At 39.9% G+C, this 16,781-nt stretch overlaps 1 protein-coding gene across 4 annotated transcripts in view; it reads left to right on the forward strand.

The window, feature by feature from the left end:
- stpg1 (sperm-tail PG-rich repeat containing 1) overlaps positions 1 to 12,197 on the forward strand; it is a 127,651-nt gene extending 115,454 nt beyond the window's left edge. For all 4 annotated transcript variants that reach the window (XM_043717681.1, XM_043717678.1, XM_043717679.1 and 1 more), the window contains 2 exons: positions 1,743 to 1,933; positions 11,532 to 12,197. In XM_043717681.1, coding sequence (XP_043573616.1) covers positions 1,743 to 1,933; positions 11,532 to 11,605 — 265 coding nt within the window. In that variant the 3' untranslated portion in view covers positions 11,606 to 12,197. The remainder of the gene's footprint in view (positions 1 to 1,742; positions 1,934 to 11,531) is intronic.
- Positions 12,198 to 16,781: the final 4,584 nt, after the last annotated feature.

Consider the following 16,781-nt stretch of genomic DNA (forward strand, 5'->3'; position numbering starts at 1 on the left):
TTGGAAATGATGCCATAAAGAAAAATCCAGAGCCGAACTTTAGAGTAATTCTCTCTCATGAAGTGGTGCTTACAAGCACTGCGCACACACCATTGGAGCAAAGTTCTACATTGATGGGGCTTATTGTTTGTTGATGAATGATCTCCAAAATTGTGGTCTTAAGCATCTTTCAGAAATCAGTTCACTGCATGCAGACTCTATCAATGGTTTCACTTTAAAGACCAATACAAACATTCAGTCCAATGAAATGAACACGCTTTTAAAGTGTATGATGTCATTTGCCTTCAGGATATCTATATGTCGTACTTCTCCCAATTTTATTCTTTAATTTGTAAGTCCCAGGATGAACAACTGATTCCAGGCTGCTGACAATGTCCCTTTCTTTTGTGACAGCAGTTGATTAAAGACACCATGACTGAATTACTTTCCCACAACAGAAACATACTTGTGAAGTTTCCGGAATGCAATCTTGGTAGTTAGTCTGGATTATGCCTATTGGTGTCATACAACACAAGACCCATGAATGGTTTATGTGGTTCATGGGAAGCCATCTGGTTTAGTTGGGGCTGACAGGTATAAATGCCCATGAATGATCCAACTCCGATTTCCGCCTGACCCATTAGGCCAGGTATTCTGGTGTCTGCCCTACATGGAGGATAGTTCCCAGCCCTCCAACCCCAGTCATGCCTCCTTGAAAAAGGGGGGTAGTCACAAAAATGTTGAGAAAAGAAACTATCCTTTTTTAATCTAGATCATCTTCACAGTTTGGGTTCCACTAATGGGCCCTACTTTTACTTATCTTATTACCTTTGACATCCAGCCATACGACAAATCTAGACTGGTCTAGCAAAAATGGTCTTCATGTGACAGTGCAAAGTGAAAGGAAAGGTTTTGCACTTTTAAAACATGTGAGAAACATCTTAATATAGTGGATGTACAGCTCAAGCAACATGCTGTCAGCAAAACAAATCATGCTATTCATGGATTTTCAAGGTATGGAGCTGTGCTTGACAAGTTTCTAAAGCAGGAAAAAGTGAGGACTGCAGGTGCTGGAGATCAGAGTCAAGAATGTGTTGCTGGAAAAGCACAGCAGGTCAGTCAGCATCCGAGGAGCAGGAGAATTGATGTTTTGAGCAAAGCCTTCCTGATGAAGGGCTTATGCCCGAAACGTCGATTCTCCTGCTCCTTGGATGCTGCGTGACCTGCTGTGCTTTTCCAGCAACACACTCTGGACCAAGTTCCTAAAGCAGCTTGGTTGAAACCAGAAACTCAGTGGAGTGGAGGATTTAAGTAGTTTGTTGACCAACTAACAATTAACAATATAATTAATGTATCACAAGATTATATTGTGCATTTGCAAATCATAATTTTGTATCTTCTGGAGAACATTTCAAGGCTTGGCTGAATATATTGCTGAAACAAGAGACCGGTTGCCAGCACCTTTCATTTTGCAGTATCAGAACAAATACAAGAATACCAAATTCAAACGGTCACAACAATTTATATTACAGTAGGAAAGGAAGGAGATTGATAGGCAAATTGACTCTGATTGAGTGAAAGGCATTCCAGTAATTTCACAACTGAGGTTGAATAAATAGCTAAAACACTATAAAATTACATATATTCAGTATAGTACACAAAACATTAGGGCTGATTTGCTGTTGTTACGACATAGACTTATTGTCTTTTAACAAAATGTTCATTACATCTCATATTGTTCTGTTGTCATTTATCTTTTCTAGGAAGAAACATTATATGTGCATTTCTGCTCCTCCCTTCCCAGTACACAAAAACCCGACTCCTCCTGGTCCAGGCTATTATGACGTTGTTGATTTTCATGATCCACCCAAGCACTATATGTCCAATGCTGTATTTGTATCTAACACTAGCCGATGGACTGGGAATGCTCAAAACAAAGATGCTCCTGGGCCAGGTAGGGCGTTCTGATGGTTAGACATCAGGAACAGAATAAGCAAAATATTATAACTGTAAAAATGGATGATTGCCTTTGGTTTTGAAGGTTTGCAAGGCACACAAGAATATGGAAATTATGTCAGAGACAACTATCCTTGTTACAATCAGGTGAAACGTAAGAATCATCTTTCTTTTTAACCCTCGCACAATCGGTCACGGCAAATACTTTTTGCTTTCTTTTTGGCACATTGCTATCACACTTCAATTCAAACATAATTTGCCAGAAAATGACAAAGCCAATTACCAAGGTTTTCTTGAGCAAAAGGAAGAGGAATTTAATTGCCTGTGAACTCCAAGAGAAACCGGCACAAACACAGTGAATACGTTTAAAACAAGAAGTGACTAAGATAGAATGGAAGGTCAAAGCTGATGCAACTTTAAGTCCTTAGAGTCTTTGAGATGTGAGAGTGAAACAGAGTCCACAACTGTTTAGCTGTTGACTTATTTCCTCAGCAGTACTAAAATTTATAAAATTCTGAAGTTCTCAGTGATTGGCTGTTTTCCCAAGTTGCTTTGACACTGGTCACTGACTTCATATACTGAGAGAGAGATTCATCTGTAAGTTCTGTTGCTATGAATCCATATTCTTCCTCCCTCTCTACTCTGTCAAACAAACTACTCAAATATTGTTCATTTGCTTATTCCCAAATCGAGCTCCTTTGTCTTTTGAATCTGAATACTCTTAGCAATCTTTCATCTCCCAGTATGTGAACTTATTGTGCAAATGAGAATTATCCAGGAGATGTGAATTTCTTGACACTGACTTAGCTGCCTTATTTCACAGTCTTTAGATGAAATGACAATTACATTGTAGCCAATTTATTGTATTCTGTACAGGTCCCCTCAGCGTGCCTCATTCTGTAGTCTCAAAACAGCCAATTAAGATCAATATTTGTCCAGTTTAAAAATCTCTTTATTCCATGAAGATTGCAAATATTAACATCAGATGATGCTACTTTAGTATCGATAGTCCTTTGTCAATACACCAGGCATTGTTTACTGTTTACATTGTTTGCTGCTGATTCTAGGAATATTGGTCAGCTCAATAAGAGATTGACCTAAACCCATCCTAAATTATATTAGATTAGATTACTTACAGTGTGGAAACAGGCCCTTCGGCCCAACAAGTCCACGCTGACCTTCCGAAGAGCAACCCACCCAAACCCATTCCCCTACTTTTACCCCTTCACCTAACACTACGGGTAATTTACCTGCACATTTTTTAACTGTGGGAAGAAACCGGAGAATCCAGAGGAAACCCACGTTCTCACAGGGAGAGTGTGCAAACTCCACACAGACAATCGCCTGAGGCGGGAATTGAACCCAGGTCTCTGGCACAGTGAGGCAGCAGTGCTAACCACCGTGCCGCCCATAAATGGACAATACAATAAATATTTTCCACTCCTGACTCAAGCAGAGCTCAGTTAATGACTGATGGCCAGCACATTGAGTCAGATGATGCATACCAGCCTCCAAACAGGAGCAAAAGAGGTTTGAGAGGAGATTTTATCAAGATATTCGGCAGTGCAGTGAGAGAGAAACTGTTCCCTTTGGTAGAGCTGTTGAGAACCAGAGTATATGGATTTGAGGTGTTTTGCGTAAGAATCAAACGCACTGAGGGAGGGAGGGAGGGAGGGAGGGAAGGGAAGTTGGTGGTGGTGGAGACAGGTTCCATTGTCAATTTCAAAAGGGAACTGAATAAGTTCCTGAAGATTAAAAAGTAATTGCAGTATCATGGGAGAAACAAAAGGCAACTTGAAAGGTTGAGCTATTCTTATGAATAGCTAGCACAGATTTAGTGGACTGAATGGCCTCCTTGTTTTTACCATTCTATAATAATTTAATTGGACCCCTCTGGGGGTGTAGGAATGGAGACTGATGAATGGAGCTGCCTGAACTAAGAAAGTATTTTTTTTTTTAAACACAGCAGAGATTGTACAGATAAATGGGCAGAGTGATACCTTGGCTCTTCAAACTCTCTGACGAAAGATGTTTCATTTGGGTCACGTAGTGGTGTACCTACTCTCCATGGTCCCAAGCAAATACGGTCCTCTCCAGTTACCTCTGAAAAATTTCTGCTGACTAACAGGAAATGATTGACAATATATGTTTTACATGCCATTAAGACAAATGATAAATCAGGCTGACTGTGCTGGCTGAGGTTTTGGCAAGTGTTGTTTATTAATTCCCAGGAAGTCAAATACAACTGCAGAATGATTACAAAACAGTTTTGTCTCTCTGTAAAACCACAGATGAATCTTATTTTAAAGTCTGTTCCTGGAATGTGGGTGTTGTTGGTCATGCTGACATTTTTTGTTCACACCTAATTGCCCCTACAGTCTTCAACAATTACAGTCCTTGGACTGTATGGTCACCCACAGTGGTGTTGGGGTGTAAGTTCCAGGATTTTAGCTCAGTAATAGTGGTTTCATGGTTCCAGGACAGGATTCTGTGAGACTTGGTGGGGAATTTGCAAGTCGTAGTCATTCCATGCCTTTGCTGCCTGTGTCCTACAAGATGATAGAGGGTTGTGAGTTTAGAAAGTGCTGTCAGAGGAGCCTTTCATTGAGTAACCTTTTAAACCTGTGAAACACAAGTAAACACTACACTTTAAGAACATTGGCACACTTGTAAGGCTTTGAGAGCTGTGTGAAGACGGATCTCTTTTTGAGAAAAGTAAAGGTATTTTACAAACGTTGTTATTACAACCACATAGTTTTTAAGGATAAGAACATGTTTTTTCCACATTGACTGCAAAATATCCAAAACGTGCATTACATTTCAATTCGGCTGTTTCACAATATGTTATGATTTAGAGATGTCGGTGTTGGACTGGGGTGTACAAAGTTAAAAATCACACAACACCAGGTTATAGTCCAACAGGTTTATTTGGAAGCACTAGCTTTCGGAGCAACGCTCCTTCATCAGGTGGTTGTGGAGTATAAGATCATAAGACACAGAATTTACCGTAAAAGTTTACAGTGTGATGTAACTAGAATTATATATTGAAAAAGACCTGGTTGGTTTGTTAAGTCTCTCATCTTTTAGAATGACCTTTCATATGTAAATTGCAAAACTTGTTAAAGTTACATTCTCAAGTGAACTTTAACAATTGGTGTCACGTCGGCCCAGATAATGCAATGAAGGTGTGAGACTGTCTGTGCCACAATGTTCAGGTTGATTCTCATCTTAAAAAATGAGACTCTTTTTCAGAAAGATTTTACAGAATCTTACATGGATTCATGCAGTTTTTGAGCAAAATAAAATGTAATTCTGCAAGTACAAATTCACCCCATAAACTTAGATGTGTATGTGTGCATGTGAGTGTGTGTGGAGTGGTGGGGTGTTACAAGTGTTTGTGAGAGAGTGTGTATGAGTGTGAGTGTAAGGGGGTATAAGTCTGTGAGAGGGTGCGTGTGTGCGTATGAGTATGGGAGTGTATACGTGAGCATATGAGAGAGAGCTTGTGTATGAGAGAGGGTCTGCATGAGTATATGGGTCTGTTGGAGTTTGTGTGTGTCTGTAGTAGTGTGTGTAGAAGTGGCTGTGTGTGTGTCTGTCTGTCTGAGTGTGTTTGTGTGTGTCTTTGTGTAGTGCAGTGGGGTCACCTGTAGTGTGACATGACCCCACTACACGACACAAAGGTTGAGGCCATCCCCACGGGTACTGAACTTGGCTATCAGCTTTTGCTTGGCCACTTTTCACTGCTGTCTGTCCTGAAGTCTGCCTTGGAGGATGGTCACCTGAAGGTCCAAGGTCGAATGTCCCGGACCGTTGAAGTGTTCTCTTGACTGGGAGGGAACACTCCTGTCTATTGATTGTTGTGCGATGTTCATTCATCCGTTGCCATAGTCTCTGTTGAGTCTTGCCAATGTACCAAGCCTCAGGGCATCCTTGCCTGCAGCGTATGAGATAGGCAACATTGTCTGCACAGTGATATCAATGAGTTTCATCCCACCATCAAACTCACCATGGACTACTCTCTACTATCTGTCTCATTCTTGGACACGTGCATCTCTATCAACGATGGTACCTCAGCACCTCACTCTACTGCAAACCCACAGATAACCTCACGATGCTACACTTCCCCAGCTTCCACCCAAAACATATTAAAACAGCCATCCCCTTTGGACAAGCTCTATGCATACAAAGGGTCTGTTCAGATGAGGAGGAATGTAATGGGCCCCCTGGAAATACTCAAGGATGCCCTCAAAAGAACAGGGTATGATGCTCAACTCATTGACCACCAGTTCCAACATGCTACAGAAGAAAACCATAATGATCTCCTCAGGAGCCAGACACAATCTGCAACCGACAGAGTACCCTTCGCTGTCCAGTACATCCCAGGAGCCGACAACCTACGCCATGTTCTTCGTGACCTGCAACACATGATCAATGAGGATTAGCACCTCGCTAAGACCTTCCCCATGCCTCCATGTCTCGCCTTTAAACAACCCCCAAACCTTAAACAGATCAGTGTTTGTAGCAAACTGCCCAGCTTTCAGGACAACACAATACAACGTTGTCATGGTAGACGCTGCAAGATGTCTCAGATTGTGGACACGGATACCACCATGTACGTGGCAGGTACTTGTGCAACTCAGCCAATGTTATCTATCTCATACACTACAGGCAAGGATACCCTGAGGCATGGTACATTGGCAAGACCGAGCAGAGGGCTACGGCAGCAGATGAATGGACACCACACAACAAACACCAAACAGGAGTGTTCCCACCCAGTTGGAGAACACTTCAGCGGGCCGGGGCATTTGACCTTGCACCTTCGGATGACCATCCTCCAAGGACTTCGGGACAGGCAACATCACAAAGTGGCCGAGCAGAGACTGATAGGCAAGTTCGGTACCCATGGGGATGGCCTCAACTGGGACCTTGGGTTCATGCCACACTACAAGTGACCCCACTGCACGACACACACACAGTCAGATGGACACACACACACTCCTAGACACACACACACACACAGACTTATACCCTTTACACTCACACACACACTCTCTCACAGATACTCATACCACACTGCACGCGCACACGCACGCACACACACAGACACTCCTATATACACACTGCCACAGGTATACATACACTCCTACAGACCCATACACTCATGCAGACCCTCTCTCATATACAACCTCTCTCTCATACGCTCACACACACACTCCCACATTCATACGCACACATGCACCCTCTTACAGACTTATACCCCTTTACACTCACACTCACAGATCTACACATACTCTCTCACAAACACTTATAACACCCCCTGCACCCACACACACTCGCACACACACACCAGTTTATGGGGTGAATTTGTACTTGCAGAATTACATTTTATTTTGCTCAAAAACTGTATGAATCCACATAAGATTCTGTAAATCCATTTTTAGATTAGAATCAATCTTGACATTGTAGCACAGACAGTCTCACACAGGGCACCTCACACCTTCAAAGACATGACACCAATTGTTAAAGTTCACTTGAGAATGTAACTTTAACAAGTTCTGCGATTTACGTATGAAAGAACTGAAACCAACATGGTCATTCTAAAAGATGAGAGATTTAACAAGCAATCCAGGTCTTTTTCAGTATATAATTTCAGTTACATCACACTGTAAACTTTTGCTTCAAATTCTGTGTTTTATTATCTTATGCTCCACAATCACCTGATGAAGGAGCAGGACTCCGAAAGCTACTGCTTCCAAATAAACCTGTTGGACTATAACCTGGTTTTGTGTGATTTTTAACCTCACAAGTTGTTGTAACTGTTGACAAGTCAATTTACAAACACCAGACAAGATGCAAATAAGTGCATTCCCATTGTTCTTGCTAAAATAGACATTCACACTGCCATTTCCCTTATATGTTGCCAGGTTTTAGCAAAAATAAGCCAGCTATGTTGAAAGAAGTATTTGGTTCTTGTTTAAAACTTCCTGTTTTGTATTTGTAATCTGGGTAAACATTTAATTTTTCTACCCTTTGTCAGTGAATTTGGTGAGTGGAGGTGGAGGGTGAGGGTGGAGGATAGCTGTGTCGAATGGGCCTGGTGATAGTGGATTAGCAGCTTAATTTTCCTTGAATTGCCATTTATCCATTAGTTCTTTTCCACCATTCAGTGTTTGGAATGACTGCCAGATATTCAGAAATTAGCTTTGGCAAAAGACTGAAAGAAGTTTTGCCTTAATAAATAATCACTTCCTTTATGTGGCCAATTTCTTTACCTTTATTTTCCAGTTCTTAAAGGATAATAGATGTTGGATATTACGCTTATGCATTAAATATTCAGTCTTTCAATGTGTACAGAGAACACCTTCCAAATACAGAAATGAGCTTACCTTCAAAACTCATACTGGGTTGACTCATACTGGTATATTCTTGCTGAATATGTAATGCAGGCCAATTCAGACAGGATTACGTAAGTAACTCTAAAATTGCAAAGAGTAAAAGAAGGCAGTTTAATTCAGATAAATGCGAGGTGCTGTATTTTGGGAAAGCAAATCTTAGCAGGACTTATACACTTAATGGTAAGGTCGTAGGGAGTGTTGCTGAACAAAGAGACCTTGGAGTGTAGGTTCATAGCTCCTTGAAAGTGGAGTCGCAAGTAGATAGGATAGTGAAGAAGGCATTTTGTATGCTTTCCTTTATTGGTCAGAGTATTGAGTACAGGAGTTGGGAGGTCATGTTACGGCTGTACAGGACGTTGGTTAGGCCACTGTTGGAATATTGCTTGCAATTCTGGTCTCCTTCCTATCGGAAACGGGGAGTCCAGAACTAGAGGGCATAGGTTTAGGGTCAGAGGGGAAAGATACAAAAGAGACCTAAGGGGCAACCTTTTCATGCAGAGTGTGGTACATGTATGGAATGAGCTGCCAGAGGAAGTGGTGGAGGCTGGTACAGTTGCAACGTTTAAGAGGCATTTGGATGGGTATATGAATAGGCAGGGTTTGGAGGGATATGGGCCGGGTGCTGGCCGGTGGGACTAGATTAGGTTGGGATATCTGGTCGGCATGGACAGGTTGGACCGATGGGTCTGTTTCCATGCTGTACATCTCTATGACTGTAAGGCAGCAAAAAGGAAAAATGCTAGAGAAACAGAGAGAAATATCAGACCAGAACAAGAGGAATTAATCCTGTATAGATGGAGCAAACGTAACACCAATAACAGAAATGATGAAATGTTTGTGATTTTTACGCCCAGCTTGTAAAATGTGTTGAGGAAGGGAATGAGGCAGAAGAGTTAGGATGGGCATTGAAATACTATAAAAGTTGGCTTTATATAAAACAAAATTTGTGCCTAAAATAACTATCTGGGGCCATAGCATTACTTTGTTGAGGCCATAGTCAAGGAACTGAGAAATGAGCTGACCCAGCTTGTCACTCTAACGTTTAACTCCAGCCATTATCCAGCAACACTTCCTCATCCACATGGACAGGAGTGCAGGTTGGAGGTTTCAGGTGTCACAGTTCTTGGGGATTGTAGCAGTCGTTGTCTTATTGCAAGGCATTATTAAAGTGCAAAGTACATATCATTGTGCTGTACCATGTTAAACTAGACAGCTGTTTAGTCCAAATCTCCTTTGGAAGGTCAACTTATTTCTGTATTTGGAAGGTGTTCTCTGTGCACATTGAAAGACTGCACATTTAATGCATAAGTGTAATATCTAACATCTAATATCCTTTAAGAGCTATGATGGAAAATAAAGGTAAAGAAATTGACCACGTAATGGAAGTGATGGTGTGATCAGGGCCTGCATACAGAAGCTAACTTGAGATTGATCATCAGGTTTCATTGTAGTCACTTGGTGAGCTTTTGCCACTCATCATGTCTCCAGTAGTACCTTGCTCGTTATAAAGTTTTCAATTTCAGGCAAGGTATTTTCTCAGCAGCAAACTTGAGGTAGGTCCTGGTAGAGGAATGATAGGAGAATGGGAGAGGACCAAGCATCAGTCCTCAAAAATGCTGTACATCCACAAAGACGTCTGGAGCATTTAAACAAAAGCTGATAGATGTTGGCCTCTAGTTTTGCTAGCTCATTCTGTATGATGCCAGTTCATTTAGTGTAGGGTCCTGAAATACGTTTGTAAGGGACCACAAATATTTTTCAGGCTAATGCCCACAAACACCTGAGCAACTACACATGCTAACATTTCAGTTTTCCTACCTTTAGTGCTGATCATACCCTTAGCAGTGCAAAATTGATTCATATTGCGAAATAGCCATAATGCAGCTAATAGTTCGACCTCTCCATGTTTTAATACTGCAATTCCTTATAAATGTATTTTTGATTTCTTTATTTAACTCCAAAATATGAAGTAATTTCCTTAATCATAGGGCATTGACTTTTTCATCATCATGGTCATGGACTTCCTTCCATTTGAAGTTTCTGTTCAGTAGATGTCACCAAGTCGGGGTCAAATACCCTTGCAAGACACATTAAAACCAGCCTAATTATGAATATTTCAGATTCCTTATCAAATTATTTTGATAAATAAAACTGTTCTTTCTCATGGATTATGAGGCAGTTGGTTATTTTCAAAGTTTGGCTGTGGTAAGAGTATGTGAGTAGACTAAAGTCAAGCCTTTTCAAGACAATGGTGAGATGGAGAAGAGTTGTGTTTGATCGTATGTACCATATCTGACAGCCAAAACAAAACCTTGTCAGAGGCTTTCCCACATCTCGTGACACAAGACAGCCAAAGCATATGTCTTTTTCAATTGGTAGTTTTTCATGTAATAGTTTGCCAGCCCATCATCAGATGCTATAGCTTCAGAGACACTACTCTGCATCAAACGTGGCCTGGAAATTCTCGCACTGTTACTGCCTACTATAAACTTCTTGCAAAGATTTAATATGCTTATATTAAGGACATTGATAGTTGATAAAATACACTTTGATGGCCATCAAGACCTACAGTGAGACTTTCAATTTTTCTAGCACTACCTAGTGTACCACAAGATTCCCTTCTGTTGAGATAAGATGAAGAAAGCACAGACTAAAACTGTGAATTGTATTCATCATCAGTAAAACAAATTCAACAGGGTAGAAGAGGCAGGTCACCACAGCTCCATTGGATCAAATTGCCTGCTAAACCCATGAGTGCTTGTGCCATCCAGTGAGCTAAATCTAAGCAGAGAGCAAATGGGAATTTCACACTAATTTATTTACGTAGACAAAACTTGCCAATTTATGTAAATGAATTACTAATTCAGCTAAAGAGCCAAGGATTATTATTACTTCTCAGAAAGAGAGGAGATTAAAAAGTGGAGAAGCAAGTTCTTATATTTTCTCTCTCTCTTTCCCTGAAATCCAGAATTGTCAATCCTTGAAAAATGTAATTAGTAAAGTTAGTCTGGGCTCTTCTTTTAAATGGATCTTTAGTGCTTTGAAGTTGTAATTATTGCAGCAAGTGTATTTTCTAAGTCATTCTATATGGTATCTGCCAGGCTAGAAATAATTATCAACAAATCTTAATTTAAATACTAATTGAAACACTCCCAAATGCTATCAGGTAGTAATGCTTATCTGTTCTGCTTTTCACAGCCTCCTATGCACCGAAGAAAAGTGGAAAACAGTCTTTCCTGTACAACACTGATAACAAATGGGTGCCATCATAGATATTGAGGGAGAAACAAGCAAGGACAGATGGACTTTTCATTGATTTCACTTCAAGTCAGCTTTTCAGATGCAAGCTGTGCTTTGGTGGCATTGGACATGAGCATGGAGTCATCATGGATTTAAACATAATTCTATTATTGAAAAATATGATCAAGTATTTGAATTTATCATTAACCTTCGGGTGGAGACAGCTTCAGTTGCGTGTATTATCTATCATGTGATAGATCTCAATCCTAATCAAGTCTAAACATTTTTCCAAAAGAAAAACATTATTGCTTTCTCCAGGAATCAGTTGTTATGCCAAACCTGCTAATGAGTCAGTTTTCATGTGAACTTATATCATCCACGCATGCATTGAAAGCATAATGTTGTGATCATTTAATATTTATTTATTTATTTACTTCAAGCAAACATTTTTAGTAACACTTCTTTCCAAGGTAAAATTCCATTATTATGGCAGTAAGAATTTGGGGAGACCGTGGTGATTCAATACTGCTCGAAGCAATGATTCTGTCAAAGTCATTAGTGTTGTACCAATTGAACTTTACATTGTTGTTGTATCTGAATAAAGAGCCGAATCATTGTGGTAATAATGAGCCATTTTGCTGAACCTTCTTAAAATTGGTCTCTTTTTATAAAGAACTTGATCATTTGACCTAATATCATGAAGGAAGTATACTGCAGATCCTAAAATCTGAAATAAATACAACAAAATGCTGGAAACAGTCAGCAGTCTTGTGGAATCAGGGTGAGAGAAACAGTTACAATTTCATGTCTGCCACTTTCCATCAGAACCCATCTTGTAGATGAGTTGTATTGTCAGCCTGCCACCCACTATATAGAAAGACATTTGTAAGATTCAGTGTCTGTTTGCGCAGTGCCTTCTGATCATTTGCAAGGCTGTTGCGCTTACTTTCAGGTTGTGAAGTGTTTGAGCTATTGGATATATGTAATGTGTCATGTCAGCTTCATTTTTTACGTCAATGAGAAATACCACTTCAGTTGAAAGCGCTCAAACCTTCTGTAATGCTTTAGCTGTTTCTTACATATTTGAAGTTAACAAGTGCCAAGCCTCAACAATATTGGCATTGGTATACCTTTGGTAAGTAGTAATCATTCTAATGCCAGTGCAAAGTATTGCTATTTGCCATCATTATTTGTGCAAGGGATATTGATATGTGCCAGCCATCATGTTTGGAATTTTAGGGGTGAGTCTTAGTGGTTGGTGTCACAAACTGAATAAAAAGAGGTAAAAACAATGACTGCAGATGCTAGAAACCAGATTCTGGATTAGTGGTGCTGGAAGAGCACAGCAATTCAGGCAGCATCCAAGGAGCTTTGAAATCGACGTTTCGGGCAAAAGCCCTTCATCAGGAAAAAAGATGAAGGGCTTTTGCCCGAAACGTCGATTTCAAAGCTCCTTGGATGCTGCCTGAACTGCTGTGCTCTTCCAGCACCACTAATCCAGAGTCACAAACTGAATGGTGAGTTTGAATTATCTGTTTCTTTCAAGTCCCAGTCTTGAGAGTTTGATAGTCTCTTTCTTGATTATTCATACAGCTGAGTTTAGACTTCATCAACTTCAAATAGGGTTCTAACCAAACTCTTCTGGTCTGGAACGTGTAAACTAACACCCTTTACATTGAAATAATCTATTTTATATCGGTTCTGAGCTACCTCCTATTTTCATGAGAAACTTTCTTACATCTGAATCTTCTGGACCTCTCCAAACTGAAATCAAAAGCTTTTCAAGACATAGGCTTTTTTCCTTAATCAGACTGAAAATCAAACCCTCTTTCTTTCTAAACCAGAAATAAGCTAATTTTTTTCAATCAAAACAGAAATTGCTAGAGAAACACAACAGGTCTGGGAGCATCTGTGGGAAAAAAGTTATTAGTCATCAGAAGAGTCACCAGACCTGAAACGTTAGCACTTTCTTCCCATGGATGCTACCAGATGTTTCCTAATGGCCTGTTTCCACACTAGGGATTCCATGATGATTCTACGATGATTATCCCCACATCACGTGATGTTATTAGCAACTAAAAATTTGTCAATCTCTGTCTTGAAATAATTTAATGAGCGAGCTTCCACAGCCCTGTGGGGTAGGGAATTCCAAAGTTTCTCCAAATTTCGGTCCTAAATGGAGCATCTTTTATGCTCAGACTTGTCCTCTAGTTCTAGACCACAGAGGAAATAATCTTTTGACATCTGCATTGTCTGTCCCTGTAAGAATTTTGTAAGTATCTATGAGATTACTTCTCCCAAGTCCAGGGTCAATATACAGGCTAAATACACAAACACATGATGAAATATTTCCCTGCTTTTGTACAACCATGTCTCTACTTTTACATTTAACATACTTTTCAGTCATTTTTGAGGTAATAGTTTTGCCTGTCACTTTGAATCACCAGTCAATTTTACTTCCTGGCTTCAACTTGTTCACTCATTTGAATTGCCTTTGTCATCCATCAACTACAAGTGCCCAGACAATGATTCAACCCAAGACATCAATTTTGTCCTTAATTAAATTGATTTAGTAAATTGCCAAATTTACAGTTCTGTTCAAGTCCAAACAGATCATTATTAAATGTATCAATAATTTCCTCTTGTCATTGGGAATGCTTGTTAAAAGTCATCTGACTTTTAAGATTGAATGCCATGTTTCACTGGAATAGCACACTGGGAATCAAGCTTTGCAATTCCATGATTTTACCAAAGTACGCTGAAGTTCCCCAACTGATCTGTCTGTTTAGACCCAGGCAAGCAGAACACACAGACCAGGTTTTGTATTTAACAAGAATTACTATAAATTACAGCTACATGTAAACAAATGAACTGTCAACATGCAATTCTCCTAGATAAAGTTCTAAAGCCATTGTTAACTCCTCCTTTACACAAATATAGATACATGGAGTGAAAAACATTGATGTATAAATAGAATAGAATCCCTACAGTGTGGAAACAGGCCCTTCAGCCCAAATGTCCATACTAACCCTCCAAAGAGTAACCCACCCAGACCTATTTCCCCTCCCCTATTATCCTACATTTACCCCTGACTAATGCGCCTAACCTACACATCCCTGAACACTATGGGCAATTTAGCACAGCCCTTTCAGCAAACTTGCACATCTTTGGACAGTGGGAGGAAACCCATGTAGACACGAGAAGAATATGCAAACTCAACACAGACAATTGCCCAAAACTGGAATCAAACCTGGGCCCCTGGCACTGTGAGGCAGCATTGCTAACCACTGTGCTACCCGTATATAGGTGGAGGAAAAGTACTGGGAAGGTAGTTCAATGACCTCTGTCCACACGGTTCATTCAAATGATCTTATTCCTTATTAGGATTTGCTGTTCTTCAATCTCTCTTCTCCAAGTACATTTCACATCCTTGTAGGAGGCACAGAGTGACTTGTTCTCTGAGTTATTGGTTAAAGGCTACAGCTTACAGCAATGAGCGTCCTTCTGTAGTTGTGTATTTTCTATTGCAGAACAAACATCACCCACTTCTGGACGTCCAAAGGCATCTGGCTATATTATTCACATTCACAAGCTCTTCAAATACCCAGGAGCCAATCACATGGTGGCAGCCTTTGTCATCCACAGCTGGCCACAACTTCACAAACCAATCAGCTACTCGTTGCTGGCTAAATTTCACTCTGTACACACTGCCTGATGCCTGTAACTAGTCCCTCTCACTACTTGAACAAGGGAGCAGTGTAAACACCACTGACAATGAGTTTCAGTAACTTATTTCGAAGAAGTGCAGCAAATCCTTCCACAGCACTTGTTTTTAGTAGATCTTTTCCCATTTCAGTGTGCATTCAAAAGTACAGAAAAAAAATGCTCTTGATATGAAATAGTCATTGTGTTTTTATTATTTTCTCATACATAGGTTTTTTTAAATTGACCCTTTGCCTGACTAGGACATTGTCTGCACATCCATGAATTGTATGCAATAGTATATGAACAGGTTAACCCCTCAACTTCACAGCCAGGCCAAATGCAGTTAAAAAAAAATCACACAACACCAGCTTATAGTCCAACAGCTTTTTCTGGGCTTCCAAATAAACCTGTTGGACCATAACCTGGTATAGTGTGATTTTTAAGTTTGTCCACCCCAGTCCAGTACAGGCACCTCCATATCAAGGCCAGCTACAATATGATATCTAACAAAGCTTCAACAACAATTCAGCACATCTCTGTCTGGTTGGGACCTGTAGCTCACTTCAAATTTTTCGGTAATGCAAGAAACTTTTCTGTATTGCTCTTTCACTCACTGTCATCTCATAATCTTGATCTTGTTGTGCTGCTAAAGAGTAGTTAGAGTCTCCTAAGATAAGGAAAACATTAACTTTGTTTAAGAGAGATGTCACTTTGTTTCTTCACAAGGCTGCAAGAGGGAGCTAGATCATGTCACATTGTATCTTTTCCTGTGCTGATATATCCTGGTCTCATTACCATATCACAGGCAGACTTACTCCCACAGTCATAATTCAAAGCTGAAAAAAAAATGTATCTTGCAATAATAGTTCTGAAAGGAAACACTCATTCAGGAGTATGCAGGAAAGACAGGTTATGCAACACTAGAACCGTAATGGAAACAATTGTAATCATAATTGTAGAAATTATTTCAAATCATCTACAGATTTAAAAAATGTTAAGATTTCCTGAACTTGTGTGGATACTTCTCAGTAAGATGGACAATGGGTTACATGGATTTCATAACAAGAGCAGTAAATGTTAACATTTCCCCGGTTCATTTTCAGAAGTTAGATTTAAAATTAGGTTTTATTGTCACTACTCAAGTGCAGGAGTATCGGGAAAGGTGTACAAAGTCACCACTCACCAGCACTATGTCAGGTATAAAAGTCTGAATTTTTTTTAAAAAATCACCTAGATACAAAAACCAAAGCAGCCATCTATGATACAAAAACCAGATTTCTTAAAAATAAGTAGAAATACAAAAAAAAACAATGTCAGGGTTCAAAGCTTTTTTGGCGCCTATTGTCAAGAGCTCACATCACAATCATGTCTTAACCCAAGGTTGAGTCATTATACTGGCCATAATCAAATGATCTGAAGTTTTCTGATGCATTGTAACAATTATACCCTTGGCATCAATTGTCAGCTCTAGAACCTGCTTCGCTAACGATTGAAATAGCAGTG

The sequence above is a fragment of the Chiloscyllium plagiosum genome, chromosome 27 (assembly GCF_004010195.1).
Source record: "Chiloscyllium plagiosum isolate BGI_BamShark_2017 chromosome 27, ASM401019v2, whole genome shotgun sequence".
Classification (NCBI taxonomy): domain Eukaryota; kingdom Metazoa; phylum Chordata; class Chondrichthyes; order Orectolobiformes; family Hemiscylliidae; genus Chiloscyllium; species Chiloscyllium plagiosum.